General features: G+C 51.8%; 8 protein-coding genes across 8 annotated transcripts; 4 read left to right on the top strand and 4 right to left on the bottom strand.

The window, feature by feature from the left end:
* Nucleotides 1–611: 611 nt before the first annotated feature.
* Nucleotides 612–4,282, top strand: AtWU_05437 (putative RNA-binding protein; the record flags this gene model as incomplete). The annotated part of the gene is made up of 5 exons (XM_035500547.1): nucleotides 612–890; nucleotides 1,168–1,598; nucleotides 1,882–2,128; nucleotides 2,182–3,130; nucleotides 3,186–4,282. The coding sequence occupies 5 exons, from the start codon at nucleotides 612–614 to the stop codon at nucleotides 4,280–4,282; spliced, it is 3,003 nt and encodes a 1,000-aa protein (XP_035356440.1).
* A 1,086-nt stretch (nucleotides 4,283–5,368) lies between these two features.
* On the top strand, nucleotides 5,369–7,173 carry AtWU_05436 (origin of replication complex subunit 5 family protein; the record flags this gene model as incomplete). The annotated part of the gene is made up of 3 exons (XM_035500546.1): nucleotides 5,369–5,455; nucleotides 5,537–5,935; nucleotides 6,013–7,173. The coding sequence occupies 3 exons, from the start codon at nucleotides 5,369–5,371 to the stop codon at nucleotides 7,171–7,173; spliced, it is 1,647 nt and encodes a 548-aa protein (XP_035356439.1).
* A 182-nt stretch (nucleotides 7,174–7,355) lies between these two features.
* Nucleotides 7,356–9,374, bottom strand: AtWU_05435 (uncharacterized protein; the record flags this gene model as incomplete). The annotated part of the gene is made up of 10 exons (XM_035500545.1): nucleotides 7,356–7,570; nucleotides 7,670–7,835; nucleotides 7,911–8,305; nucleotides 8,391–8,488; nucleotides 8,548–8,585; nucleotides 8,642–8,723; nucleotides 8,783–8,813; nucleotides 8,870–9,131; nucleotides 9,185–9,288; nucleotides 9,344–9,374. 10 exons carry the CDS (start codon nucleotides 9,372–9,374, stop codon nucleotides 7,356–7,358), a joined length of 1,422 nt encoding a protein of 473 aa, XP_035356438.1.
* A 1,035-nt stretch (nucleotides 9,375–10,409) lies between these two features.
* On the top strand, nucleotides 10,410–13,375 carry AtWU_05434 (plasma-membrane proton-efflux P-type ATPase; the record flags this gene model as incomplete). Its single annotated transcript, XM_035500544.1, has 4 exons — nucleotides 10,410–10,781; nucleotides 10,847–11,077; nucleotides 11,131–13,228; nucleotides 13,290–13,375. 4 exons carry the CDS (start codon nucleotides 10,410–10,412, stop codon nucleotides 13,373–13,375), a joined length of 2,787 nt encoding a protein of 928 aa, XP_035356437.1.
* Nucleotides 13,376–14,535: 1,160 nt separating this feature from the next.
* Nucleotides 14,536–18,794, bottom strand: AtWU_05433 (EF hand domain protein; the record flags this gene model as incomplete). Its single annotated transcript, XM_035500543.1, has 6 exons — nucleotides 14,536–14,565; nucleotides 14,620–17,924; nucleotides 18,005–18,193; nucleotides 18,279–18,402; nucleotides 18,497–18,651; nucleotides 18,782–18,794. 6 exons carry the CDS (start codon nucleotides 18,792–18,794, stop codon nucleotides 14,536–14,538), a joined length of 3,816 nt encoding a protein of 1,271 aa, XP_035356436.1.
* A 1,210-nt stretch (nucleotides 18,795–20,004) lies between these two features.
* Nucleotides 20,005–21,785, bottom strand: AtWU_05432 (tubulin alpha chain; the record flags this gene model as incomplete). The annotated part of the gene is made up of 6 exons (XM_035500542.1): nucleotides 20,005–20,227; nucleotides 20,294–21,248; nucleotides 21,331–21,406; nucleotides 21,500–21,526; nucleotides 21,644–21,684; nucleotides 21,761–21,785. 6 exons carry the CDS (start codon nucleotides 21,783–21,785, stop codon nucleotides 20,005–20,007), a joined length of 1,347 nt encoding a protein of 448 aa, XP_035356435.1.
* Nucleotides 21,786–22,706: 921 nt separating this feature from the next.
* On the top strand, nucleotides 22,707–23,641 carry AtWU_05431 (uncharacterized protein; the record flags this gene model as incomplete). Its single annotated transcript, XM_035500541.1, has 2 exons — nucleotides 22,707–23,033; nucleotides 23,114–23,641. 2 exons carry the CDS (start codon nucleotides 22,707–22,709, stop codon nucleotides 23,639–23,641), a joined length of 855 nt encoding a protein of 284 aa, XP_035356434.1.
* A 515-nt stretch (nucleotides 23,642–24,156) lies between these two features.
* erdS (aspartyl-tRNA synthetase, cytoplasmic) lies at nucleotides 24,157–27,015 on the bottom strand (the record flags this gene model as incomplete). Its single annotated transcript, XM_035500540.1, has 1 exon — nucleotides 24,157–27,015. The coding sequence occupies one exon, from the start codon at nucleotides 27,013–27,015 to the stop codon at nucleotides 24,157–24,159; it is 2,859 nt and encodes a 952-aa protein (XP_035356433.1).
* Nucleotides 27,016–27,744: the final 729 nt, after the last annotated feature.

Below are 27,744 nucleotides of genomic sequence, written 5' to 3'. Positions count from 1 at the left end.
CCCCCATCTCCTTAGTGTTCGTTCGCTCGTTATCCTCCTTGCTGGTCCACGCTGCTCTCGACCCCCGAGAAAGCGTAGGGTCAAGCAATACCGACGACCACCGCGCCCTGTGATTCCACCACCATCATTGATCTCCGCACCGTCAGGAACGCATTGCCAGGCGGGAGGACGGCTCTCAACTTCCCCCCATCAACCGGTCCTTACTTGTGTGCACACAAAAATCGTGGGCAGCAAAAAGTCTTTTTTTCTCTGTTCCTGAGAATTTAAACTCTCGAGGCGTTCATTGCGTGTAAGTCGCTGTTCTTTTCCGAGATCTTCTCCGCCAAATCACCCCTCAGCCCCTCTTGGGTCCCCTTACTCCGTACATTGCCCGTTATCTGGAGCAGCACACCGCCAACCAACTCATCCTTCCCAACTCCTTGGTTCCTGTACTCTATCCTCGGCCCTTTGCTTTGCTTGCAATCGTCCCAAAGGATGACGATCGTCTTATCGCTGCCTTTTTAAGCCTCGCACTGTCCACCCCCATCCTGATATAAGCTGACTGCTGACTCGTTATGGCTTGCTGATGATATCAGTCCAGTGTGCTCTCCGTCCCGAACAATCTGCCCACCATGGCATTCAAGAACGGACTTAGTGAACGCCTCGATGAGCTGCGATTCCCTTCCCCAAGGTCGCCTCCTTCGGAGTCCGCTTTCCCCGGCTATAACTCACTCTCCCCGGGCCACTCCAATTTCGTCTCGGCTTTCTCGCGACCCTCGGGCGATGTCCGTGGGAATCTTCAGCGCCGATTTACAACCGATTCCAGCAAGCTTGCTTCCTGGAGCCATCTGAACCATCTCGGGAGCAGCTCTCAGCTCCCGGCTCCAGATCATCTGGATCTGCTTTCATCGGTAAGCTTGGCCACGTCACTGAAGTCCCCGATGCACATACCCAGCTATACATGAGGTCTTTGCTCTGTTAGCGCTGAGGTCTTCGCTTGTCTTGTGCTACCTGGATACGGTTTGCTTTGGTGCTCCACCCTTATCTTTGTTGCTTCGATTATCTTTGAGGATCCACTGGAAGAATGGCTTCACCATGACCCACTTCCGTTTGTGGAGTGCTCAGACATGCGTTCACATGCTTATTGATGACTTGAGACTATTGAAATCGCCTCTGACACCATCACAGTTTGAAAAGAAGCGCCAGCACATTGAGTACATGAGGGAACAAAGGAGGAGATTTGAAGAAGACATGAAGCTTTTAGACATGCAACATGAGAAAGAAAAGCAAGATTTGGAGCGCATTGCTGAAAACCTAGCCAAAGTTGGCATGTCTGGTCCTGTCAGCGAACCTACAACACCCCCAGAGTACCGTGAGAACAGCTATCCTGCCTTCACCCGCCCTACTCGGTTCTCAACTTCAAGTGTTACTTCCTCTCCCGGTTTCTTCAATGTCTTTGCACCTGCTCAGGTCACTACTCCGCCGAGCCAGGTGAATCACAACTCTGCTCAAACACCAACCAATCGTTTCTCCGTTCACTCTGTTCCTGGTTCTCGGAGGAACTCAGAGAAGGAGGACTTCACTCAAGAGCCTACTTCACCTTTCCGTCCAGGCCCATCGTAAGTAATTCTTATTGTTCTCCCTGCACCCTCCTTTGGTCTCCTATTCATCAGCCTCTTTGTCCTGGTCCGGCGTGCTGCAACACTCGCTCCTGTTGAAAGTGCATAAATAGGGCCGCAGTCTCCCTCTTCTTCCAATAATCCTCATCTCCCATTCTCTTCACATCTCACACTACCCTCACTTCTTCAAATGCAACACTACTTGAACTGAGCTCAAACCCCAACCCTTGCTACTATCAACCTCATCATCTGCTCAGCCAACCCTCACTAATAACATCCTCAGTATTCATCGCTACTCGATGCCTTCTACAGGCTTAGGATCACAGGTCCGTCCGACCCTATCGGGCTTCAACAGTTCGTCTGGTTTGGAGTCATTCAATGCTTCCAAATATCTGTTTCATAACGAAGACGACCGGGCGACTTTGAAGGACGAGGACAGGATTCCAACACCCGACTTCAAGAGTATCCTTAAATTGACCGACACTGACGACAAGTTCCCGACCCTGTCTCGCAGAGACGATTCAGGCCTGGTAAGTTCAAACAAGACGGGCGAAAGTTACATTTTGCTAATGATAAGGCCAAGCTGTCTGCGAATTCGGACGCCCTGGACCTCGCCAATTCACGTACTCCCAACCCCGAGACTTGGAACACTCACAGTCGGCACCGCACTACTCACCAGAGCATGCCACAAAACGCTCTGAACATGTTTCGTCAGCTTGGTAACCAAAATGACGAGAATCATGCTCATTCTTCGAACTCTGCTCGTCATGCTGCCAGACATTCGCTGGAGGCGAACCTGCTCTACAGCGCCGAGGACAATTCTGAAAACTTGACAGCTACTGCTTCCAGCAGACCTGCATCCTTGCAGTCTTCATACTCGACCAACGATCTGCCCACAGTCAAAGGCGAGCCTTTCAATCCCGCCGTCACTCCTCCTAAGACGCATGCCGAACAGATTCAACACAATGCCAACCTTGGTCGGATTCCTGCTGTGAACCATGTGAACTCCCGCCAACAAAGGGAATCGCCTGAACGCGATGAAGCGAGATTGCAGGGGACCCGGGCTCAGCAGACTACTCTGCAAGCTAGTGCCACACCTTTCGGTCCACCAATCACCACCGGACCTGCCAATAGCAGCAGTACTGTTGCACCAACTACTTTGACCCCATTCCAGGCGCCGTTCTATGGGTATGGTATTCAAGCCTACATGGGCGCTCCAGTGCAGGTCAGCGGTCAGATCCAGAACTACAATGCCGCAGCTCCCTTTGCTGGGTATGCTCCCTATGGCACTTATCGCATGCCTGAAGGTTCGGCCAAAAGCGTTACCTCCCGACGCAGCGGCGATAACGATAGCGCTCAGCTTTCTCGCTTCACCAACTTCCCGCTTGAGCATTATAAAGGCGAGTTGTATGGCCTTTGCAAGGACCAACACGGTTGCAGATACCTGCAGAGAAAATTGGAAGAGCGTAATCCGGAGCATGTACAAATGATCTTTGAGGAAACACGCCTTCATGTGGTTGAACTCATGACAGGTTTGTTTAGCATTCGCAACCCCATGTCGCAAGAGCTTTCACTAACCGTAAATAGATCCCTTTGGCAATTACCTGTGCCAGAAATTGCTTGAATATTCCAATGATGAACAGCGTACTGATTTAATCAACAACGCTGCTCATCAGCTCGTCAAGATTGCTCTTAATCAGCACGGTACCAGAGCGCTCCAAAAGATGATCGAGTTTATCTCTACCGCCGAACAAACCCAAACGGTCATCCATTCGCTAGAGGACCATGTTGTCGAACTGGTTCAGGATCTCAACGGGAACCATGTGATCCAAAAGTGTCTTAACCGTCTCTCTGCTGAGGACGCTCAATTCATCTACGATGCCGTTGGTGCCAACTGCGTGGTTGTCGGCACTCATCGCCATGGATGTTGCGTTCTGCAACGATGCATTGACCATGCGTCTGGTGATCAAAAAGCGCGCCTCATTGCTCAAATCACTGCAAACGCATTTGCCCTTGTTCAAGATCCTTTCGGAAACTACGTTGTGCAATATATTTTGGACCTTGCTGAGCCTCATTTCACCGAGCCCTTGTGCCAGAATTTCCGAGGCAACATCCCCGCCCTGTCCAAGCAGAAATTCAGCTCGAATGTCATTGAGAAGTGCCTTCGTACTGCGGACTTCCAGATTCGGCGTCAGATGATCGATGAAATGCTGGCAGGAGCCGAACTTGAGAAGATGCTCCGCGACTCATTTGCGAACTATGTGGTGCAAACAGCCATGGACTTTGCCGATGCTGAGACTCGAGCGCGGATTGTTGATTGCATCCGTCCTATATTACCTTCTATCCGTCAAACCCCCCATGGCCGTCGTATTGCTGGTAAGATGATGGCATCCGAAGGCTCAGGAAGGGGAAGTGCCGCAACCAGCGGGCAAGTGACGCCTAACGAAATGAACTCCGCCCAGCTTCCGGGTCCCCTTCAAGGACCACAGAAGTCATTCATGTATCAACACAGCCCTTTCCCAGTCGGTTCCCAGTTTGGAAATCAGAACTTTGTTCCCACCGCTGGCTCCACGACAGGTTCCAACGCTCCGTCTGGTGGACCTAGCGAGGCTATTTTTGCTTCAGCTGTCCCACAAGCCAACGGCAATCTTGGTGCTCAAAGTCAGTTGTATGCGTACTTCTGATTCATAACGCAGCGCTTTGGTTCACCCGTCCTTCTTCATTGAATTGTACTCATAGTGCGACGACGCTACGATCTTCATGACTCACGGCCCCGATGACATATTGTCAGCAAACTGAAAAGACCAGAATTCCCGATACGAAGACAAGATCTTATTTCTATGCAATCTTTCTGCATATCCGGATCATATCTGATGAGAAGATGTAAACGATGATAAAGCCATTTACTGCACTTCATTTGATGTCCTGTATTCTTTCGATGCCTTGGAGCTTCGTTTAGCACCCATTTGACGACCATACCTTTTGAATGTCTTTTACTTCTTATCCAACATGTTTTCTTTTTCTTTTTTCTTTTCTTCTTTTTGCCCACCAGTTCATCTCCATCAACCAAGCTACTGGTCTGATAAGGAGCAGAGACTGCTGTTTCATATTTGTCCTCGCTTCCCAATTGTGCTTCTAGCCCCCTCTCCTTTTGTGTCTCTTTGTTTCTATCTACCAAATCCTGCTATCTCGACACTTGCATCGGGAGAAGGCTTTGCCTGTCTGCATGGCTCGCTTGGCGCGGCTGTTCTTGATTTTCTGGATGAAGCAATGGATGGTAAAGTTGGAACAGACTGCGAATGATGCCTATGACTACCCTTGTGTTACCAAATTTGGATCCAACTTGCGCAAATCTTGCACTCCGTTGGTTGCATGTTGGGATAACCAGCTTTGCGGTGTCTGATGCTTTACATCCTTTCCCGCCTGTTCCATCAGCAGTACCGGTAGATTAGATGTACCCATATTTTAGGCAATCAAGATGTTATTTAGTGATTCATTGCTCTTTCTGTATTTCTAAAAGTATTACTCGATCGAAAACTCCTTCGCATTTGCAGTACCAGATGTGTTTGGAAGAGTCCTGGTAGAAAGCATGTATGGAACACGTGACTGTGTATGACCGTTACCCGCGTTTCTCTTCATTGATCGCTGCGAAAGCCGAAACCTCGAGTTGAGAAATCGCGTTTACCATTCTCCTTTTCTACGCCTCTCCGACTCACTTGAACCTTGACCAGGGAATACATAGGCCTGCAAGGGCCCTACGACTCATATCTATGCTTCCATCAGAAATCAGCCGGTCGCTCAGCAAACAATGGCCTTGTCGAGAGCTCCAAACCAGGCAGCTCGCCAGTCTTCTCGGCGTATGTTTTCTCCCCCAGATCCTCCGAATTCCTTTTGAACAACCCCAACAAACAGCTAACATATATAACGCGACCAAATAGCCTAGGGTCTCCAGCCCATCTACATTAGTCGTGCACGGAATATCCGCCACTTGCAAAACGACCATCGTCCGCAATGTCCTCGCCGCCCTCGAAGTACCACATGCTATTGTCCGGAGTCCTGAATGCATCACCGGCCGTCACTTGTTAACGAAGATCCTCTGGGCAACTCTTGAAGCGCTAGGGAAACGCGACGAATGGGAGAAATACGGCAAGGGAAGATGTGAGCATGTTAGCTCTCTGGCTGTGCTGCTGGGCGAATGTCTTGCTTCGTTGTCGGACAGCAGCAGCAGCAGCAGCAGCAATGACAAGGGCAAGTTTGTGCTGGTTTTGGATGGGATAGATAAGCAGCGTGAAGCTCCGCATACGCTATTGTCTGCGCTGGCGAGGCTGGGAGAAGTGGTATGTTTTTTTTTTTTATTCTAGTTCGGTTTGTTGGTGGGGAGTCCTTGCTAATGAGGTGATTGTTTACTCCGCAGATTCCGTCCCTGTCTGTCGTCCTCATCCTCAGCTCTAGTCCGCGGCCGCTGTTTCTTCAGGCTGCGGGTGTTCCGCATATTAGCTTTCCGCCGTATACGCGCAAAGAGGCGATTACTATTATCTTGAATGCTGGGCCGCCGGTCGTGAGTGGTCTGGACGACGGGGCTGCTTCGAGATTATACCCGCATTTTGTGTCCGCTATCTATGACTCTCTGGTTGGGCCTACGGCGAGTTCGATTCCTACGTTCAGATCGATATGTGAGAAGATTTGGCCTCAGTTCGTTGCTCCTATTACCAACGGCGATATCCCGCCCGGAGGAAGCAACGAATGGGACTTCTCGCGACTTCTGGTCAAAAACCGTGCTTTATTCCGCCATCAAGGCGAAGGCGCTCTTGTACATCACATTGTCACCGAAGAATCCGCTCCCGCAAATGATGGCTCCCTGTCGAAGCCGTCAATGTCCGTCGTCTCGGCCCCTTCACCCCTTCCTTCCCTACCTTACTTCCCGACCTTGATCTTGACCTCCGCATACCTTGCCTCGCATACACCCCAACGACTCGATACCATCTTCTTTTCGAAATTCTCTTCCTCTTCCTTATCTGCGCGGAATAAACGCGCGCATCACAGACGACGGTTGAAGGTGCTTTCCCGGGCGCAGGCGGAGGATAGTCGGGAGGCGAGCCGAGGCCCGTCGACCCCTAGCAAAAAGGGCAAGAGAGAAAAGACTCGCATCACGAAATCGACTCTGGAGTCTGCCTTTGCTACTTCCTCTGCCACTACTTCAGCTGTGGGCGGCAACGCCGGTATCACCGGTCCGTCCACGATCCTGACAGCCCGTCCTTTCCCGCTGGAGCGACTGGTCGCTATCTACCACGCCATTGACCCCAATCCCCCTGCAAATCCTATCCGACTGGCGGCCGTTTCCGATGCGATATATGCGGAGCTTGCTACATTACGTCGGTTACGGCTCGTCGTACCAGCGGCAGGTCGCGATAGCGGCGGTCGCATGGGGCTCGGGTCAGGAGGGTTAAGTAGCGGTAACACGACCTCGGATGCTGGCGAGAAATGGTGCGTCAATGTCTCGGGCGATTGGATCGGAGAGTTGGCCAAGACAGTAGGCGTTGAGGTTGGCGAATGGTTGGCGGGAGGGTTGGATTAACATCCCCTCGGCCTCCGCGATGGATGGGATATAATCGTGACGCATGCAATCTGGAATCAATCTGGGTTTTGTGTTCATGCTCATTCATCCATTCTTGACTCATGTATTTCTAGTTATATTCCCAATGAGCGTTGCATTTGAATAGAGCATTGTTCTTCTGTTTCTTGGCCACATGAATGATTTCATTTCGTCTTTGGCGTATTCGACCAGATCCATTCATCCACCGTAGCTTGCGCGCAAACTAATAAGCTAGGTGTTTGGGGTCCATGTAGGGAACCGTCTCCGGGCTCGAAGCAGACTGAGGAAATGGGGTTCGCGTATTGATAACCTGATAATGGTGACGAGACTTGTGAACCGGTACGGAGAGAGAAGAGCTGGATCTTTCGCTCGTCGGATGCTAGAGAGTGAAGTGTCAGTATATCATTGCCATCGTCCACCCGGGATAGGTAGAATAGCTGAAGAGAGAGGTGCAAAGTAGAAGGAAATGGTTACACACCACTAGCGAGGAGCCCAAGTTCCAAGCTGATGTCGAAATCCGGTATTCCTTCAGGCGAATAGTCCGCAAATGTAAGATAAGGCTTAGTCGATGTGTGGTGTTTCTTGTTGGGTTGTGGATTGCGTTGGAGGCCGTTGGCCGGGTATCTGATATCGTACATTTGGAGCTGTTGTAGTTCGAATCTTAATGTCAGATGCAATACTTATCAAGGTATATGCCGGTGTGTGGGTGGAACACGTACCGAGTTTATACCCGCCACGACGATCCGGTAAGGATCTACTCTTCGCATCTTGGTGACTGCATGAGGGTGTTGGAGTCGGGTTGCGCTGCCTCCGCTGCGCAGGTCGTGGAGGAATATAGCCGAGTCTTTGAGACCAGCGGCTATTACATCGGATGAGAGCCATTCGACACTCGTGACGATAGCATGGGAAGAGTCCACTCGACGTTGTAAGATCGGCTTTCCTGTTAGTATGTCGTTCGGGAAGGACTTCTTCGATAATGCCCAGTAGCTGCCGAATCCTTCTAGTGTGTATAGGCCGTCTGAGGTTCCGACGGCGAAAAGCGGCATCTCGCCGGTTGGACAGGCGGATGAACACCATAGGGATGATGATGTGCGGAGACGGATTGGATGGTAAACTGTGTCGTAATAGGTCGGAAGTTAGCAAGCTTGATCGTTGTGGTGCAATAACTGAAAGTACGGGCTTGCTATTTAGGTACGTACACGACGTGGGCCACCGGTAATCTCCACCTTCGTCGGGGTCCGGCAGCATGCGCGGCGCCAGAAATGAGTCGCCGTTCGGACCGCTATCCATCGTCGCCCTGATCCTGTTAGCTATCTAGCAATCACAGGATGGGAGGATGCTGTCTTTGATTCGTACAGTAGGTAGCCGGTATGGCTTAGTGAGACGGAGGATAGCTGTAGGAAGCTAGTTAGTGTGTGTTTGTGATAGGGACCGAGGCTGGTAAATATACTCTGTACGGCTCTTTGAAAAGAACGCGCTCCATCGTGCGATTATATGTCCATTTATCTTGGTCGCAATCCGGGAAGCATACCCTTGGTTGGCGGTTAGCTTGCCGGATACACGACCGCGCAGGACGGAAGGTTGAGCTTACGAAACAGACGATTCACCACCACGATGGCCACCTTTTGAGTTGTTAGATTGTATCGGTGGAATAACCTATACGTAGGGAACAGCTTACTGGCTATCAAGATGCCTGAGCGCTTGTTGCGCAGCACATGCTTGATGGTATACTCATCAGGCCACGGCTCGAATTGGTGAAGTTGGTTTCGACGAAGCTGGCTTGCGTAAACCACGCTCCTCTGCTCTTGTCGGATGCTGGAAGATACAAGTTCAGAACCAATCTCCCTCTGCACTCCCAGTAGAGGGTTTGACAGAAAAGCGGCCCTTTTGATTTTCTCTTTCGTGGCTCTTTTCGTCAGATGGATTTTCCTTTGGCGCTTCTATTTAAAAGGTAAGTAGGTTATAGGAAACCCTGAAAAGGGTGAACACCTACCTCCTGGTCTACGCGCTTTCGCTTGACCGTATCTTGGGTGTATTGCGACCCTGGAGTGGCCTTGTGATTGGCCTGGATCTTGAAGTACTTTTTCTTTTCGGGGTCTATTGAGCGGTCAATGATCGATGCACCGGATGAAGATAGAACCACGTCATTTACCATAGTAGAACCCTGGAATCTCCCTATTCATTTTTCTGGTTAAGAAGTGATCAGATAAGAATAGAGGGTGCGTATTATAGTTTTGATGAGGGGCGCGTCTCAGGGTTGACGCATTCTAGTTTCGAAGTCGGTGGTCGGTGCAGATCACTTGACCGTGATCCTGCTCATCATGCGCAACACACTAGAAACAGCACGGCTCTCACCTTCCTCACCTGCACCAGTCGCGATCAAGCTCTTCACAGCTAGCGATCAGTCTGGGTTAACTAAGGATCAGGCACCGTGTTGATCAGTAAGACTCTGCGAACGTAAAGTTCTCCATGATCAGAGAGCCATCAAATGAAACTGACATGACGTCGGGTATTGGATTATGTAATCTGATGGTCCTCATTGGTCCATCCCTGTCTCTCCTCTTTGTATACCTTCATCTTTCTCGGTTCTGTTCTTCACCCTGATCTTGACAAAGAGAAGATATCACTCGAATAACTCATCACTTTCTTAGGCTATCACTATACTTAGAGAGTTTCTTGTTATCAATGTGCTAACTTGACTGGGGATGATACCTCTAGCATCACTTACTCATGTTACTATATACAATTATAATTCTACTACTTGACAGACCGATATGGAACAGGCATTTTTAGTACTACTATTAGGATAACTAGCGTTATCAGCATGATGCTACTGTTACTACTTTGTTTGGGCTTAAGCGCTCTATCAGTTGATAGTAGCGTTTGTCAGACTGATAGTCGCCAGATACAGTAACGCTGGTCGCATATTGGTGGTTCCTTCCACTACTAAGTACCAATTGATTAGGACTTGCCTTTTTTAGGATTCAATTATAGCATTCTATTGCTCCTGACGACGTCCTTTCCGTCCTATGGCTATTACTATCTATTCGCTCGATACCACTATTGGCATTTTCCCTCCATATTTTTCTGGAGGATGCCATATCTTACACAGTCATAGGCTAACAGGTCCTTTACGTCTATCCTCAAAGACCCTTATCGTTCATATGTGATTACTGCGGTCCTGATTATAGCCTTTAAGCATTCCATTTACGACTGTGATGCCCTTTACTTACCCCAAGGACATGGACACCGAGCCTGAGTATGAAGAAAAGATAGCGAGAGAGGCGAAAGTACCGGCCGACATCCATAACGATGAAGGTGAAGAAGAAGAAGACATTGACACTCTCATCGTTGAGTTGGAGTCCGTGGATGGCGGTGCGGAACTAAACACACAGGAGAGCCATCAAACCGGTCGACTACACCCTATCGCGGATAACCTACTTCAGACAGATCCCATGACAGGCCTTGATGAAACTGAGGCAATCCTCCGTCGTAAAAGATTTGGCTCCAATGAGATGAAGGAGGAGAAAGAAAACCTCGCACTTAAATTCGTGTCATTCTTTGTTGGACCCGTGCAGTTTGTTATGGAGGTACGCACACTACGACATGAGGATCATCCCATCATTTTTCTTTTCGCTAATATATACGCTTTTAGGCTGCAGCCGTACTAGCTGCTTATCTCCGAGACTGGGTAGACCTAGGGGTTATCTGTGGCCTCCTTTTGCTCAATGCGTCTGTGGGATTTGTCCAGGATTTTCAGGCTGGGTCTATTGTCAAGGAGCTAAAGAAATCACTAGCGCTCAGGGCTGTTGTGCTGCGGGATGGCAAGATGGCAGATGTCGATGCAACTGAACTGGTCCCTGGAGACATAGTGAAAGTCGACGAGGTAACGATCCTGTGGCGTCGCTTACTGCCTACAGTCTCTAATCATTCCCACAGGGCACTATAATCCCTGCAGATGGCAAAGTGATGACCAACTCACCTATTCAAGTCGATCAATCTTCTGTGACGGGCGAGTCGCTGGCAGTTGACAAGCACAAAGGAGATGTATGTTACGCATCATCTACCGTGAAGCGCGGCTACGCCCGAATTCTCATTACAGCTACTGGCAACTGGACATCTGTAGGACGTGCTGCGGCGCTGGTCAATGCTGCGTCAACTGGCACCGGTCACTTCACTGAAGTCCTCCATGGTATTAGTATTGTCCTCCTTGTCCTTGTCGTCATAACCTTGATTGTTGTCTGGGTATCATCATTCTACCGTTCAAACAATACAACAACTATCCTTGAGTTCACCCTGGCCATCACTATGATAGGTGTTCCGGTAGGCTTGCCAGCTGTCGTTACAACCACGATGGCCGTTGGTGCAGCATATCTGGCAAAGAAAAGAGCAATTGTTCAGAAGCTCTCTGCCATTGAATCACTCGCCGGAGTCGAGATACTTTGTTCTGACAAAACTGGCACATTGACAAAGAATAAACTATCATTGACAGAGCCATACACGGTAGCTGGAGTCAATCCTGAGGACCTTATGCTCACAGCATGCTTAGCTGCTTCCAGAAAGAAGAAGGGTATGGATGCCATCGACAGAGCTTTCTTCAAGGCCTTGAACGAGTACCCAGACGCCAAAACGATGCTCCCGCAGTTTAAGGTGCTCGATTTCTCCCCATTTGACCCGGTCTCAAAAAAGGTCACGGCAGTAGTACAATCACCTCAGGGTCAACGAATCACTTGTGTCAAGGGATCCCCTTTGTTTGTACTGAAGACAGTCCAGCAGGATCATCAGATAGAGGAGGATATCGAACAGGCATACAAGAACAAAGTAGCAGAGTTTGCAACTCGTGGGTTCCGGTCGCTCGGGGTGGCTCGGAAGTGCGGTGATGGCGAGTGGGAGATCTTGGGTATAATGCCTTGTTCAGATCCTCCACGACATGATACTGCAAAGACTATCAAGGAAGCGCAGACCCTGGGGCTTTCTATTAAAATGCTGACTGGAGATGCTGTCGGAATCGCGCGCGAAACTTCACGGCAGCTAGGATTGGGCACAAATGTCTACAATGCAGAGCGCCTTGGGCTCGGTGGTGGAGGAACAATGTCCGGATCTGAAGTTTACGACTTCGTCGAAGCTGCCGATGGATTCGCAGAGGTCTTCCCCGAGCACAAGTACAACGTGGTGGACATCTTACAACAGCGCGGATATTTGGTTGCTATGACTGGCGACGGCGTCAACGATGCTCCATCACTCAAGAAAGCTGATACTGGAATTGCAGTGGAAGGTTCCTCAGATGCTGCGCGATCAGCGGCTGATATTGTGTTTCTCGCTCCTGGCTTGTCTGCGATCATTGATGCTTTGAAGACCTCGCGCCAGATCTTCCACCGTATGTACGCTTACGTGGTATATCGGATTGCACTGTCGCTACACTTGGAGATCTTTCTAGGATTCTGGATAGCCACTAGGAACGAAAGCCTCAATCTGCAGCTTGTGGTGTTCATCGCCATCTTTGCTGATATTGCGACGCTGGCGATCGCCTATGACACTGCCCCATTTTCTAAGACTCCTGTGAAATGGAACCTCCCCAAACTTTGGGGGATGTCAATCCTTCTCGGTATTGTTCTCGCGGTAGGCACATGGATTACACTCACTACAATTCTGGCTGCTGGGGAAAATGGTGGCATAATGCAAGACTACGGAAAGCGAGATGAGGTTTTGTTCCTCGAAATCTCGCTGACAGAGAACTGGCTCATCTTCATAACCCGATCAGATGGGGCTTTTTGGGCTTCGAAACGGCCATCCTGGAAACTAATAGGAGCTATTGCAGCTGTGGATCTCGTGGCAACCTGCTTCTGCGTATTTGGCTGGTTTGCTGGTGGACCAACCTCGTGGCCTACGATCCTCCGCATCTACGTTTTCTCCTTTGGGGTATTCTGCATAATGGGTGGTCTGTATTATCTGCTACAGGGCTCCAAGAGCTTCGACAACATTATGCATGGCAAGAGTCCCGTGAGAACCGCTAAACAACGTTCTATCGAAGATTTTAGTAAGAATCTCTCTTCACCTTTTGCAACCACATACATGGACTGACTTAATATGATAAACAGTGGTTATGATGCAACGTGTATCTTCGCAGCATGTGTCAAGCTCGCTGAAAGGCATGGAGAGTGGTCAAGTCACCCGTGGTGTCTAGTGCGCCTTTATCTGGATGCGTCGAACTCGGTTTATCTGGGTTTTAAGCCAAATACCATGGTCTGAAGTCATGTATATCGTCACCGCGTCCAAACTACGGATCTCTGCGTTCATTAGAGGTTTAGTCCGTTACTACCAACCATTATAGCGCTTTTCGGAGCTACGTATACATCGCCTGGATCTCCTGTCCGCCAAGGTTTCCATATAATGATTGTAAGCCGGGTTAAACCGTGAACAATCAATACTGCTGATTAAGGCTAGGCCCTCAGAACTTTGATATTCCTTGCTGGCTAGATATATATTATTTAATCCGCTGCGCTGTGTTTGCAACAGGAAAATGAAGAATACCAATACAATTATGATACGTCTCTTGTGACATATCATCCACAACCTGCCGTCAACTTGACCAACTGTTATCTACATGCAAGCAAGCTCCCTGCACGCTCTTCATGACCCGCATCACATGTAGATTACTCTCAGGCTATATTGGCATGTCCATTCCGTTGTCAATGTCAGACCCACATCCACACCTGGGCAAAGAAGCTCGGACCAAACCTAAATTCCCTAGCGATGAGACGGCTTGTTTCAGATAGTAATTAAATAGATAATGCTCTGGATCAATTCTCGAGTAAATGAACGGTTGTTTCACTTTGAGCAATGACAATAGTGTATTAGGGATTACTTGACCAAACATGAGCTATGCAATATAATAAATACAAAACAAGGAAGGCGCGAAAAAGCAGATCAAAAGGTACAGTATACAGATGTAGTAATTGCCCCCGGCCGCTCTACCCTGGCCTTGGTCGTTGCTTCCTTTCTGGATCCGCTGTCCTTCTGCACTTCGTTTCTTGTTTCAGAACTAATCCAATAATTGTGTTCCTAAATTACACGGGGCGATGATGATAAGTGTAGGTCATAATATAGTTGACTGTGATGTGGGTGGGTAAGGCGCACACCGCTGAAAGAGAAGGGATATACATTGCAGCAATAACAACATGCAAGCTGGATCACGTATGAGTCAAGGAAAAGGAAAGTAGGGAAGGGGACGTAAGGTGGGAGGAATTAAGGGGGAAGGAAACATTTGGAGCGAGTGAAGGGCTCATAGAATAAAAAAAATATGTGCACGGATCGAAAAAAAATAGAAGAGGCTATGGATGCAAATCAAGACTTGGAAGTCAGGTGGTCTACGGCCTATGATAAGCAGTTAGCACGGAAGCTTCCCCTATTGATGGTTTGATAATATACCTTGTCAAGGTTGTAGTCGAACTTCTCCAGAGCTGAGAGGGATTCTTCTCTGGGGAATCCCATGCCTGTCAGCCGCTGGAGAATCTGATCATCTTCGGTGCCCGTCTGAAGAGCCCAGCCGGGTTCCTTGCTGGCTTCTGTATTGCCCGTTCCGTTTGCTCCGTCAGCAGCAGCATTGGCGTTGTCAAGCGGAGCAAACAACGCTTCCCAGTCGTGAGTCTGAGGTTTCGCGCTGGGCTCGGAAGGCGGTGCAGCAGAGCCGGGAGGCGAGGAAGATACGTTCTTGTCAAAGTTGAAAAACTCTGAGGATGCGACATCCGCACCTTGATGGGGAGAAGTCTTCTGTGCTGACGGGTTGTCGAATGAGAAATCGAAGTCCACACCGGATTTGGCGTTATCAGGCGCTTCAAAATCGTCATCTTCATCTTCGGCCTCCTTTGCTGGAGCAAGGTTGAGGCCGGCGAAAGCAGCCTCAAAGTCAGGCGCGCCTGCCTTGGCCCCTTGGGGAGCAGCCTCGGGTTCCTTTGTCCCGTCACGTTGGGCTTCACCACCCACAATCGGTGCCCCTGTGCTTGACTCTACTGAGTGTGGAGCATCAGGGGCAGTGGTTGGGTCTTCACGGTTCGGTAGGAGTCCGTTGTACTCGCGTGGCAAGTCTCCTGGCTCCTGCTTTTCAACGGAGTCCTCATACTTTGGGGGGCTTGGCTGCGATTCCGCCGCAGGAGGCTGGCTTGCAGTATCCGCATTTCCAGGAGTGGGGAACGCTGCCAGTTGGGACGGCTCAATAGAATCAGGATTGGGTGCTGCGGCGATTTGAGTCTGTGGAGGGAAGGCGGGGGTGAAATTATCCTCAAAGCCCAAGGGGGCTTCGCTGTCGGAGCTCTCATCTCCATCGTCAAGTTCGCGAATGGGAGGAAATTCTGACTCAGGGGCGGCCGGGGCTCCGTTCGATTTGCTTGCTCCAGGCCCACTCTTCATGGCAGCAAAGGCTTCTTCGAAATCATTCTCTTTCTGTGACTTAGAGCGCTGATGTGCTGGCCCGCCGAACAGTTCATCAAAGCTGAGATCTTTGCGCTCTGCAGACTTGTCATCTCCAGAAGGTGATACAGCGCCAACTGCAGGTGGTTCACTTGCGGCGATGGTTGGAATCTCGGGGAATCGCTCCTTTGATTCCTCGCTTTCATCAAACGGAGAGGTGGCGGGCTGTGCCGACGAAGGACCTGCCACTTCACTGGTTGCTGCCTGCGAGACTGTTCCTAGACTGGCCGTGTCCTGACCACCAAATCTGCTACCTGGGGGCGAGACCTTTGTTGAAGAAGTCGCCGAATGGGTCTCTCCAAGAGGCAACACACCCGGTGTCAGTTGCCTAGACTGAGCCGGGGCAGGAGGCTCCAACCCAGGACCAGGAGCGAATGGAGGTGGAGACACTGACGGAGTGGGCACCCCAGACGTGGGCTGAGATTCAGCCCGGAAAGACACTGGAGGCGGTGGTGTAGCGGTTGTCGGTGGTGAGGTGAAGGCGGAACCGAACAGGCTATCAAAGGCCCGCTGCTGATCGCCAGAAATCTGCGGAGATAGCGCATTGCCCTCGCTCGATCCAGTAGCCGTACGCTTGAAGAACGGGTTGGTGTTTTGACTCGTTGTCGACTCGGCTGGGCTCATAACAGGAGCGGCATCACTTGGACTGAGAACTCTCTCCTCCGACGCTTCAGGCTGCTCCTTGGACAAAGAATCGATCTCGAGCTGGATCTTGTCGCGCTCTCCCTCCACAGTTGCCAACTGCTTCTTATTGATCGCGACAAGACCCTTTTGTTGCCGGGCCTCTGAGCGAGCCTTATCGAGGGCAGGCTTGAGCTGAGCAACTGCAGCGTTGGCTTGTCGGATCTTCTCCTTCAAACTTACGTTCTCCTGCTGATCAGCGCTGAGTGCTGCTGATACCTGGTTATACTGGTTTTGTAAATCCTGACGGCTTCCTTCGATCAAGGCATACTCCTGCTGCAACTTGCCAGTTTCTGCCCGTGAAGCATTGAGCCGTTCCTCCAAAGCTTTGAAGTTCTTCACTTCTTGCTCGTACATCGAGCGGGCCTGAGCGAGACGAGCCTCAAAGTCTCTCTTCTGCTGCGAGGTTTGCGACAGATCCTGCTCGGCAGATGTTCGCTTCGTTTGGACGTTCTGCATCTCCGTAGCCAGCGAACCGATCTGATTAGACAGATTTGCAAGCTCGGTGGTTTCCTGAGTCAGTTTGTTTGACTCTTCAGGGTCGTTATCTCCCAAAAGATCATCCGCTGGGGGCGGCGGCGACCTAACGGGTGGCGGAGCACCAGCTGAAGCGCCAGTCATCTGTGGCTGCAGGGTCTGTCCAAAGGATGAAGTCGGCACAAACGGTTTGAAGGTAGTTGAGGGAGCCTGGGGAGAGGCTCTCGAGCCGGGGGAACCAGGAGTCTGGAAGGCGGCATTCGAACCGCCGGTTGACTGCGGAATTTGGGAAGGAGCTACCGGCGGTGCCGGTGCCGGCGCAGAAAGCGCATCTAGGCCAAACAGATCGTCAGCCGCCGAGTGTGGTGTGGGAACCGGCGCTGGAGCCGGAGCTGGAGCTGGCGCCTGGGCAGGAATAGGAGCTGCTGGGCTGAAATGCGAAGATCCAGGGCGGCGCATGCTCGGAGGGATCAAGGCGGGAGGCAATGTCTGAGGCAGCGCCTCCTTTCCACTACGCGTTAGGCGAACCAGATACATGGCGACGGCAAACTCATCCTTGGTCAACTGTCCGTCCGCATCAATATCTGCGAGATCCCAAATCTGAGCGAGTGTCTCCTCAGGCAACTGTGCACCCAGGAAGAAAGCGACAGCCTGGTCACCACTAATTGAACCTGCCTTGGCCGTATCAACCGTAGCAAAGATGTTGTCAAACATGACCTTCTCTTGCGGCGAGATAAGCCAGTCACCACCAGTAGCTTGGGCGGAGAGAGGAGATCCGAACGGTTGCCTATTGATCGGACTCTGCGTACGCTGGGGTCCAGTGAATTGCTTCGGAATCGCAGGCACCGGAGGAACCTCGAGACCTTGACGGGAACCGACCGACGAGCGGAGAGAGCCTCGGCGAGCGGCAGCATCATAGAGAGCGGGTGGAAGTGTCTGAGGAATTCCCCTCATCGCACCGGACTTGTAGGACGTAAGGAGGTGCATGGCAATGACAAATTCCGTAGCATCTAGAGCACCCTGTTGCCTTCTATCCGCCAGGTTCCAGATGCGACCAAGGATCTCGTTCGGTAACCGCGCACGCTCGAAGATCTGCTTAGCTGTCTCGCCTGTCATGATGATCTTGTTAGCGACTGTGTCCACGGTTTGTCGGCCTCGGGGCGCTGGCTGGAGGGGCATATGTATGTACCTGGCAGTACCCCACTTTTGGACACATCCGATTTCTCAAACAGCGATAGAAACTTGTTCACATCATCGGGGTTCAGCGGAGGGACCCGGATCGGCGCGTTTGCGCCCGGAGTAGGGCTGGTAGTGCCTGCTTCACGCGGATTCGGGGTGGCATCGACAACGATCCCTTCGAACTTGGGCAGGGGACCAGCTGCAACAGCGAACAATGTCAGCAAAGGTTGCGCTCTCATTCTTTGTTCTATCGAGGCCAGAACGAGCACCTAGCGTTCACTCACGTTGAAAGGCCAGTTCCTCTGTAGGTGCGCGACCCGCCTGAGCGTGTCCGATCAGCCGCATGACGACACCAAACCCAGAAGGGGTCAATAGACCCCGATTTTCCTTGTCTGCGATCTGCCATATCTATATCACGTCGCCATGGTCCAGTTAGCCGTCCGAATCCGCTTGCGATTGCGCGGGGGAAAGCTTTCCCCTAGAGTGGTAGGCAACGACATACCAATCCGAGGGTTTCCGGGGCCAACTGGGTCTTCTCGAAGAAAGGAACCGCGACCTCGCCGGTGATGACGCCGAGGTTGGTGGTATCGGCGGCCTGGAAGAGTTGATAGAAGACCCGTTTCTCCTCCGGAGTCAGGTTGAGATTGAGATTCCGAGCTATTTGGGGGGAGAAGAGAGCATCCGTCAGTTCCGTTGTTCGGTCGTCATCGTAATCGACGGGGTTGGGCCGTTGTCCCCTGAGAGCTCGGGCGGGCGACAATTGTGCAGCCAGGACACGAGGACTCACCGTTATCAGCCATAATTATAGCTCAGGAGGAGCTAGCCTCCCTTCCGTAGAAACGCTGTGCGCCAAATGATTGACCGAGAAATTTCGGAGGGGGGAGTGTTGAAGCAGAGCAGGAGAGACGGCTGTCAACCTTGAAGGTGGAAGACAGCACGGGGCATGGATGGCCAAGGCGGCAGCAGCAGCTCTTCTGAGGGGAACTTAGTAAATGGGGGGGAGAATGTCGCGAGGCAGGATTGCCAGAAGCCACAAAGAAGAGGGGGAATGGGAAGGTCCGACAGCTGAAGAATGAGGACAAGTCCGAGGGGGGAAGGGGAAAAAAAATAAAAAAGGAACAGTAACCCAGAAGTTAATAAAATTAGGGGAGAAGGGGGAGCAGGAGGAGTAAGTAGGAGGAGGGAGGAACTGGCGACCAGAGAGTAACTAAAGCGAGCCGAGCACCGCAGGCAGAGGGGCGGCCCAGCCAGAGACAGCTCCTACATTAATTAACTGCCACTGCCACTGCTACTGCTACTGCTATGCTCCCCCCCGGGCGGTCAGTCACTCACTCACTCAAGTACTACCGACGTCAGTCCAGTTCATTTCCCAGTCTCTCTCCACCCTCCAGGGTCCATGGTTTACTTACTCCCTGGAGGCTCACCCGGTCGGCACGAATCCGACTGATGTATGCACCTCGGCGGAAGCTGTTCCTCCTTTTCTGGATGTGGCGTAATTTAGAGTAAGATCTCATAGAGTTTACTTTCCCATCTCAAAAGCCGTCCCTCCTATTCTACTTCCATTCACTCTCCCTTTCGCCATGCAATACGAACCACGGGAGAGTACTAGTAACAGCCTCATATCCTCGCTCATCGTCAGTTTCTTCTCGTTTTACCACTACAGGGACGATCATCAATTCGCTCGAAACTTGCAAAATGTAGATTACAATTCTCTTAGGTGCCCAAAAATCCTGCACATGTGTTTCGAACGAGCGAGTAAATTTCAGCGCTGCTTCAAGGGATATTAGAAAATATACTCAGACAAAAAGAAAACATAGTCTGTACTACGGAGCCAAGCTTCTCCTTCCTATTTGCATGCAGCCAGAGTCCCGCTGCTCATTTGGGTATACAACCTTGGCCAACGCCTTGCCCCAACGGATCAATTCACATTGCTTCAGGGCCAGCCACGGCTTCCACCCGGACGGCCCGGCCAGACCCCCCGCGGGACTCCCGCCCAAAATTCGGTCAGATCTAGTACTCGGCCTCAACCTCCTCCTCCAGGGAATCGCTGGCAACCTCCTCGTAATCGCGCTCGAGGGCAGCCAGGTCCTCACGGGCCTCGGAGAATTCACCCTCCTCCATACCCTCACCAACGTACCAGTGGACGAAAGCACGCTTGGAGTACATGAGGTCGAACTTGTGGTCGAGAGCGGACCAGGCCTCGGAGATGGCGGTGGTGTTGGACAGCATGCAGCTAGAATTGGTTTTCCGTTAGCTTTTTTACTCCCTTGAAAAGAAGCATATCAGATGGAGAACTTACACAGCGCGCTTGAGGTTGGCAAGGTCGCCGTTGGGGACCTGCTGGGGAGGCTGGTAGCAGATACCGATCTTGAAACCAGTAGGGCACCAGTCGACGAACTGGATGGTGCGCTTGGTCTTGAGCGTGGCGACGGCAGCGTGGGTCTCCTTGGGGACGACATCACCACGGTACAGCAGGCAAGTGGCCATGTACTTGCCGTTGCGGGGATCACACTTAACCATCTGGTTGTTGGGCTCAAAGCAGCTCATGGTGATCTCGCTGACGGAGTTGGACTCGTGGGAAGCCTTGTCCGCGGAGATGACGGGGGCGTAGGCCACCAGAGGGAAGTGGATACGGGGGTAGGGGACCAAGTTGGTCTGGAACTCGTTGAGATCGACGTTGAGGGAACCGTCGAAACGGAGAGAAGCGGTGATGGAAGAGACAACCTGGGCAATCAGGCGGTTGAGGTTCTCGTAGCTGGGGCGTTCAATACCGAGGTTGCGGCGGCAGATGTCGTAGATGGCCTCGTTGTCAACCATGAAACTGCAGTCGGAGTGCTCAAGGGTAGTGTGGGTGGTGAGGATAGAGTTGTAGGGCTCAACAACGGAGGTGGCGTTCTGAGGAGCAGGGTAGACGCAGAATTCCAGCTTGGACTTCTTGCCGTAGTCAACGGACAGACGCTCCATCAGGAGAGCACCAAAACCGGAACCGGTACCACCACCGAAGGAGTGGAAGACCAGGAAACCCTGGAGACCGGCGCAGTTGTCGGCAACACGGCGGACCTTGTCGAGGACCTGGTCGATCATCTCCTTGCCGACGGTGTAGTGACCACGGGCATAGTTGTTCGAGGCATCCTCCTTGCCAGTGATCATGTTCTCGGGGTGGAAAAGACTGCGGTAGGTACCGGTGCGGACCTCATCGACAACATTGGGCTCAAGGTCGCAGTAGATGGTGCGAGGAACGTACTTGCCCTGACCTATACACCATAATTTGTTAGGGTGGGCTGCAGGCGAAAGGAAAGCAGGGTGCACTGGGTGGGGAGAGCTATGGAAACGTACCAGTCTCGGAGAAGAAGGTGCTGAAACCATGGTCGGGGTCATCCTTCTTGCGCTCCTCGGTCAAGTAACCATCGGCCTGGCATCAGCAAGCAAAGGTCAGTGGGATTGCTCATCGATGTGGAGTGGCAACGCTCGACAAAGGCGTGCCTAGGCGTTTGTTTTCACATACCTGGATACCGTGCTCAAGGCAGTAGAGCTGAACAACATCGTTAGTCCACTGTTTATCCCCATAATTCATGGCATATGCCCATGTTGTTGACTTCAGAATATTGTTTCAGGAAAGGAGGGGTCGATTTCCCCTGTTTAAACATACCTCCCAGCAGGAGTTGGCGATCTGGCAACCAGCCTGACCAACTGTGAGGGGGGAAACACAAACATTAGTGACCACGCGAAAAATCAAGTGGCGGCGAGGGAGGGATTGGGCACACACCGTTCAAAGAAATAACTTCTCTCATTTTGGCGAGTCGAATTGATAAGTTTCAGATAGTGATTGATGGAGGGACACGGAGTGGGCGTGGAATGTGGACAGAGGGAAAAATTAAAATACCCAAGGGCGATCTGTACGGGGGTTTCAGGGGTAAAGTTAGTAACCTAACGAGCCACCACAACAAAGGGCACGAAAGGGGGTTAATTGGAGATGGTGAATTGGATGAAGAGGGAGGGAAAGGAAGATTCAAGGGAAAGGGAACAGGTGGGAAATTAGTAAAAACGGGGGGGAGGGAGGGAGAGGCCACGAACCCTGGGGAACTGTTTGGTTAGTGACAATGGAGGAGCAGGACGAGAATCGGTCGACTCGATTTGTTGTGGTCTTTCATGCGCTGTCAACCCAACGATGCCGCCGTGGTTGATCCGTCCGTTGGGTCGCGTTGGGCTATGAGCCTTCTGATTGGATACTGCCCACCTGGCGGTCAACAGCTGAGTCAGCACCCTGTTCCGGTTAAGATCTGGTCACGTGGAGAGCAGTGACGGCATGACGAAAGATCGCCGAACATCAGCCGGATCATCGCAGTCCATGGATTGCTCACCACCATTACCATTGCAATTGCCATGTTTTCTTCTCTCAATTGATCCCTCGTCCTCGTCCTACACCTTCTGACTCTTTGACCTATACGGCCGTATTAAACACGAATATCTCTGAAATCAAACAGCAAGGATATTCCATCTTCCACCTTCCACCGCAGCTCCGATCTAGATCTCCAGTAAAGCTTCAGACAAGTACCTATCCCAATCCCACACTTCTCACACGATATCAAGTCCTCTAACGCAACACATCAGGTCCATTCCAGCTTCTGTCCCATTCTATCTCCAACAATGACCATATAAAACAATACTACACACCACGAAACACCCCCCTCATCGACCATAACCAACCAACAATGCCTCTCGCCCTTCCCCTCCTCCCCCGCCATGTCCCCTCCTCTATCCCTTACCTCCTCCTCGCTTTCCTCCTCTTCACGACCCTCGCAACCGCCAACGTCGAAAAGACCATCTTCCTCGCCCCTCCCCCTACCACAATTCCAACCCCGCATCCCCCAATCGACGACCTAGGTCTCGCGCGCCTCTCCCCCTCCCACCCCATCCTCCGCACACACCTCAACGCATCCTTCCCAACCCAGTCCTCACCAGGGACTGAATCTTGGTTCTTCCTCCAAAACCTCACGCCTGGTCGACGCTATGAAGTACGCATATGCTGGCTAGCAACTGTACGTGACCCTATCCCCACCGAACCCCAAACCCACCCATCTACCCTCATACCTAGTCTATACTAACTCTATGGAAAAAGCAACCAACATCCTTCACCCTAACAACATACACCCTCTCGCACGCCCTCTCAGACACCTTCCTCCTCTCCTCTATAACAAACTACTCCTCGCTGCGCCTCGCCAGCACTCCAAACTCCGAACTCAACCTCGACCTCGACGACACAACCACCACCAACTTCAACCCCGAAACCCCCCTCGACAGCAACGAGCCCATCACAGACTCCGTTCTGTTCCTACGTATCCGCGCCGCGGCGGACTACTATACCACGGATAAGGAGCTGATGACACATGTGCCGCCCGTGGCGGTGGATGTGATTCTGGATCCGTTTCTGGGGAATGTGTTTCCGAGGTCGTTGGTGCCGACGGCGTGCTATGGGGTGATAGTGGCTGTGGTGGCTGTTTTGGTTGGGAAGTGGGTGGTTGGGGAGTTGGGGAGAGTGGTAGATGATATGGCTGAGGAGAGGGAGAAGGAGGAAGGAGATGAGGATGTGGATGGGGATGGGGAGGTAGTAGTAGATGGGGTGAGAGAAGGGAAGAAGGTGCGGTGATTTATAAATCTTTCCTTGGACAGGTATATACATGCGTGCATGATTACTGTGGATGAGATTTGCATATTGGTATATTACTACTTTCGGCACTTGTATGATTACTGTTTACATATTATGATTTTACCAATATTTAGTGACGAATTAGTATGACATTCTTTCTTTCATCGAGACATCAATACATACATACAACATAGCTTCATTACACAGGCGCTGCGTCTATCTTTCCGTCTTTGTATGAAAGCACATTCAAAAACGAGAGGAAACACAGAACATAAGTAGCCCTAAAACATACAGTCATATCCATCGCTCCACGACCAAGACAACAAAAACAGTAGGGGGAATATCTAATGCGAACCATCCATCCCAAGCACACAGGCATGACACAACATAGAAAAACACATCCAAAAGCCACATAGATCTACCTGTAGTCAGATCACCATAACAAACACGCCATGATCTCATTCCAAGATTAGTAAATAGAGTAGAGAGGATATTTAATTTCGCAGGTAGATTGATCAATCTTCAAAGAAATGCAGCACCGCACGCATACCCTTACTGCCCAGGCCGTGCGGCGGATAAGCAATATAGAGCGGGTCGTCCTCGGCGCCAAGCTTAGCCCGGAACTCACTCTTGCGCACCAGATGGAACTGCTTGGCCATGGTGTCGTAGGTGTGCTGGAGCATCTTGATGCGCGCGCCGCGGAGGTTATGGCCGGGGGTCAGCGAGGACATGGCGCCGGCGCCGAATGTGAAGGACTTGACGCCAGCGGCGGCGGCTGTTTGAATAGCGTGGGTGACGATGTGTTCGATAACGCCGTTAGGGGAGCCCGGGAAGTCGAAGCTGTATTTGATCTGCATGCCGTGGACGGGGGCGAGCGTGGCCAGGGCGACAAAGGCGCAGATGGTGCCCTCCTTGTCGACGGCATAGAAGTACCAGCGGTGCTCGGGATCGCGCCAGGGGCGGATCTCGGACAAGTGTACCTGTGTGCCCTTGCGGTTGTTGAGCCAGTCCTGGACGCGCTGGTCGATCTTCTGGCGGACCTCGTCGGAGACCATCTCGCCTCTGTTCACGGTCACAATCTTGACGCCCTCGCTTTCGGCGTGTCGGATCTTGCGAGCAATTTCGCCGTCCGAAGCTGCCATGTTGCGGGCTGGGTTTACGCGCTCCTCGGCAATGCAGGACAGAGTTCGCCAGCCCATGCGCTCGCCCAGGATGGTCTCGACTTCGGCGGAACAGAGCAGCCAGACGGGCTTGTACTTTGTCTCGCGCCGCAACCACTGCAGGAACTGTGTGATCACTTGGCGGTACTGCTTGGGATCGCACAAGGGGTTGCCTGGAATGATCACGTAGTTGCTGCTGCTGGGCACGTAGGAGATAGCGGCACCCGTGCCCATGTCACGCCAGATCTTGAAGCGCTCATCGCCCCAGGAGGTGGAGGTAGCATCGCCGTAATTGGCAATGAGATGCTCGAGCGGCTGGAGTTGACTCGTATCCTGTGCGATGGCACCCTTCCTGTCGCGCGCCCACGGAGGATCAATAGTCGATGACTCTGGGTGCCGCAGTTGTGCCGCCACCGGCTTGGCCGGAAAGCTGCGGGGGTCGCGAGGGAAGAGAGATGCTAGGCGGATATTGCCCAGTTTCAGAAGCAGCATCAGCAGACGCTCCAGACCAACACCTGCTCCAGCGTGGGGTGGCGCACCCCAGCGGAAGCCCTCCATATAGTCTTCCATGGTATCGGGGTCAATGCCAGAGCGACGCATGTTCTCCTCGAGCATGTGGGGGTCGTGGATACGTTGGCCACCAGAGACGATCTCCTGACCGCGAATGAAGATGTCGAACGAGTTGGTGAATCGGTCATCCTCGGGGTCGGGCATGGTATAAAAGGGGCGTGCGCTGGCAGGGAATTTATCAAGGATGTAGTAGTCGGTGCCAAACTTCTCCTTGACCAACTCACCCAGACGAATCTCATCGCGAGTGTGGAGGTCCTCATCCTCTGGCAGCGGGTTGCCGTCCTCGTCGCGCCAGCCAGAGTCATTCAGCATCTTGATACCGTCCGAGAAGCGCAGGATGGGGGTCTTCTCCAGCCACACAACATCTTCTGACGGGAATTGGTGCTTCACAGTCTCCACCTCGCGGCGGTAACGACCATACACACCTTGAAGAATGGACTTGATCACGGCATCCAGCACTTCCAACATTTCATGGTAGTGCTCCTCGATGGCCATCTCGATATCCAACCCAGTATACTCAGTCAGATGGCGATGGGTATTGGAGTTCTCGGCTCGGAACACAGCGCCAATCTCGTATACACGGCCAAAATCGGCGGCGATAGCCATCTGCTTGGCTAGTTGTGGACTCTGCGCCAGGAAAGCATCTCGCCCGAAGTACTGCACGTGGAAGACACTGGCGCCTGACTCGGTCGCAGAGCCTTGCAGCTTGGGCGTGTGGATCTCCATGAAGCCTTGCTCATCGAGAGCGAATCGGAAGAGGTTGCAGATGGCGGATTGAATGCGGAAGATGGACTGAGAGGTCGGGGTGCGCAAGTCAAGTAGACGATTGGTGAGACGAACGCGATCGGGGATGTGACTGCGGCGGCCTTCGATGCGCTCCTCTTCGGCCGTTTGAATCTCTGCCTCATAGATACTAAATGGGACGGGCTCCTCGCGACGCACGACCTGGTGCAGCTCGTCGATGGAGATCTCGACGTCGTGAATGGTACAGCCCAAGATCGGCACCTGAGGCTTCTGGATTGTTCCCCGCACACGGACAATGGAACCCAAACGCAGATGCTCGGCCCAGTGAATCATGGCGATGGACTTGACGCCTGCCTCCTCATGCAGAACACCCTGGAAGGTGAACAGCTGCTGGCGGAACACGAGGAAGACCAGCTTGGCACTCATGCGACGGATGATATGTAGACGAGCTGTAAAACAGACCTGCTGGCCCACCAAGGACTCGGAGATGGCATCTAGATTGGTGCGGACCTCACGAGGGCGTGTCCGGGACTGTATCAGCGGCAATTCGCCATAGCGAGCCTTCATCTCCGAGGTCTCTTCGCGGGTGGCATTAGCGACTTCCTCCTTCCGACGCGAATCGGATTCGTCAGAATGACGCTCCTCGCTCAGACGGGACTTCTCTTTGCGCTGTTTACGTGCCAGGCGTTTCTGCTGATTCTTGCTGATGCTGCCAGGCGACGAAGAGTCATCTGAGCCGTCATCAGAGGAAGAGGCATAGTCGCGATCGCGCAGGAAGTTGCTGAGAATGCTGCGGCGGGGAGACATGGATGCAGCCGAGGCCGGGGTACTGTGACTCGACTCATCGTCGGGCGACGACTTGTTGGGTACAATCTTGGAGAGCGCACGTTTGATAGACATGATGGGAGCGGGAGGATGGGAGTCAACTCCCATGTGATGTGATAAATAGGATTGAATGGGTTAAAGATGAGGAAGAATGACCGTCAATGACGGGGGAGATGAGAGGAGGGGAGGAGGATGGAGGGGGAGAGAGAGAGAGGGTACCGTCAGCGCTTATAAGTAGAAGGAAAAGTTGGGTTGGGCCCAGGGTTTTCCAAGACAATTAAGGTTAGTAGGAGAGCTTAGCAGGGGCCTTACAAACCCAAGAGTTGGCCAGAATGTGAGAGAAGTAATCGAATTATTAACAGCATAAGCGTGCAAAGTAAAAGAAGAAATACGAGGGAGCAAATAAAGGCTGGCGGGTCGATCCCGAGGCAGTGATGTCATGCCTGTGATGATGCAAAACCCTGGATATCAATTAAAAAATACTATGTAATAAAAAGATTACTACAGAGTGGAAACAGGGTCCAGTTCAGGAATGAAGGACCGATGATGTGGTCCAAGACTCTTTTTTTTGCCAACTACTAGAGCTGTTCTCATTCCCAATTCTAATTTCCCTTCTTTTTCTTGTCAACTTCTTGCATGAACTGCATGACTACCTTTCTGTGTCATCCCAACCATCATCTCTTGGCTTCTTCTTACTTTGGATCTTCGTCTGCCTCGGCAGGTGCTTTCCGTGGATCAGACGTCCCTTAATCCCTCTGCAAACGTAAATTAATCGCCTTCCATTCCAATCAACTGATTACTATT

This window comes from Aspergillus tubingensis, assembly GCF_013340325.1.
Source record: "Aspergillus tubingensis WU-2223L DNA, scaffold_7, whole genome shotgun sequence".
NCBI classification, from domain to species: domain Eukaryota; kingdom Fungi; phylum Ascomycota; class Eurotiomycetes; order Eurotiales; family Aspergillaceae; genus Aspergillus; species Aspergillus tubingensis.
Note: the sequence above shows the minus strand (reverse complement) of the source record. Positions and strands in the feature narration are given on the sequence as shown.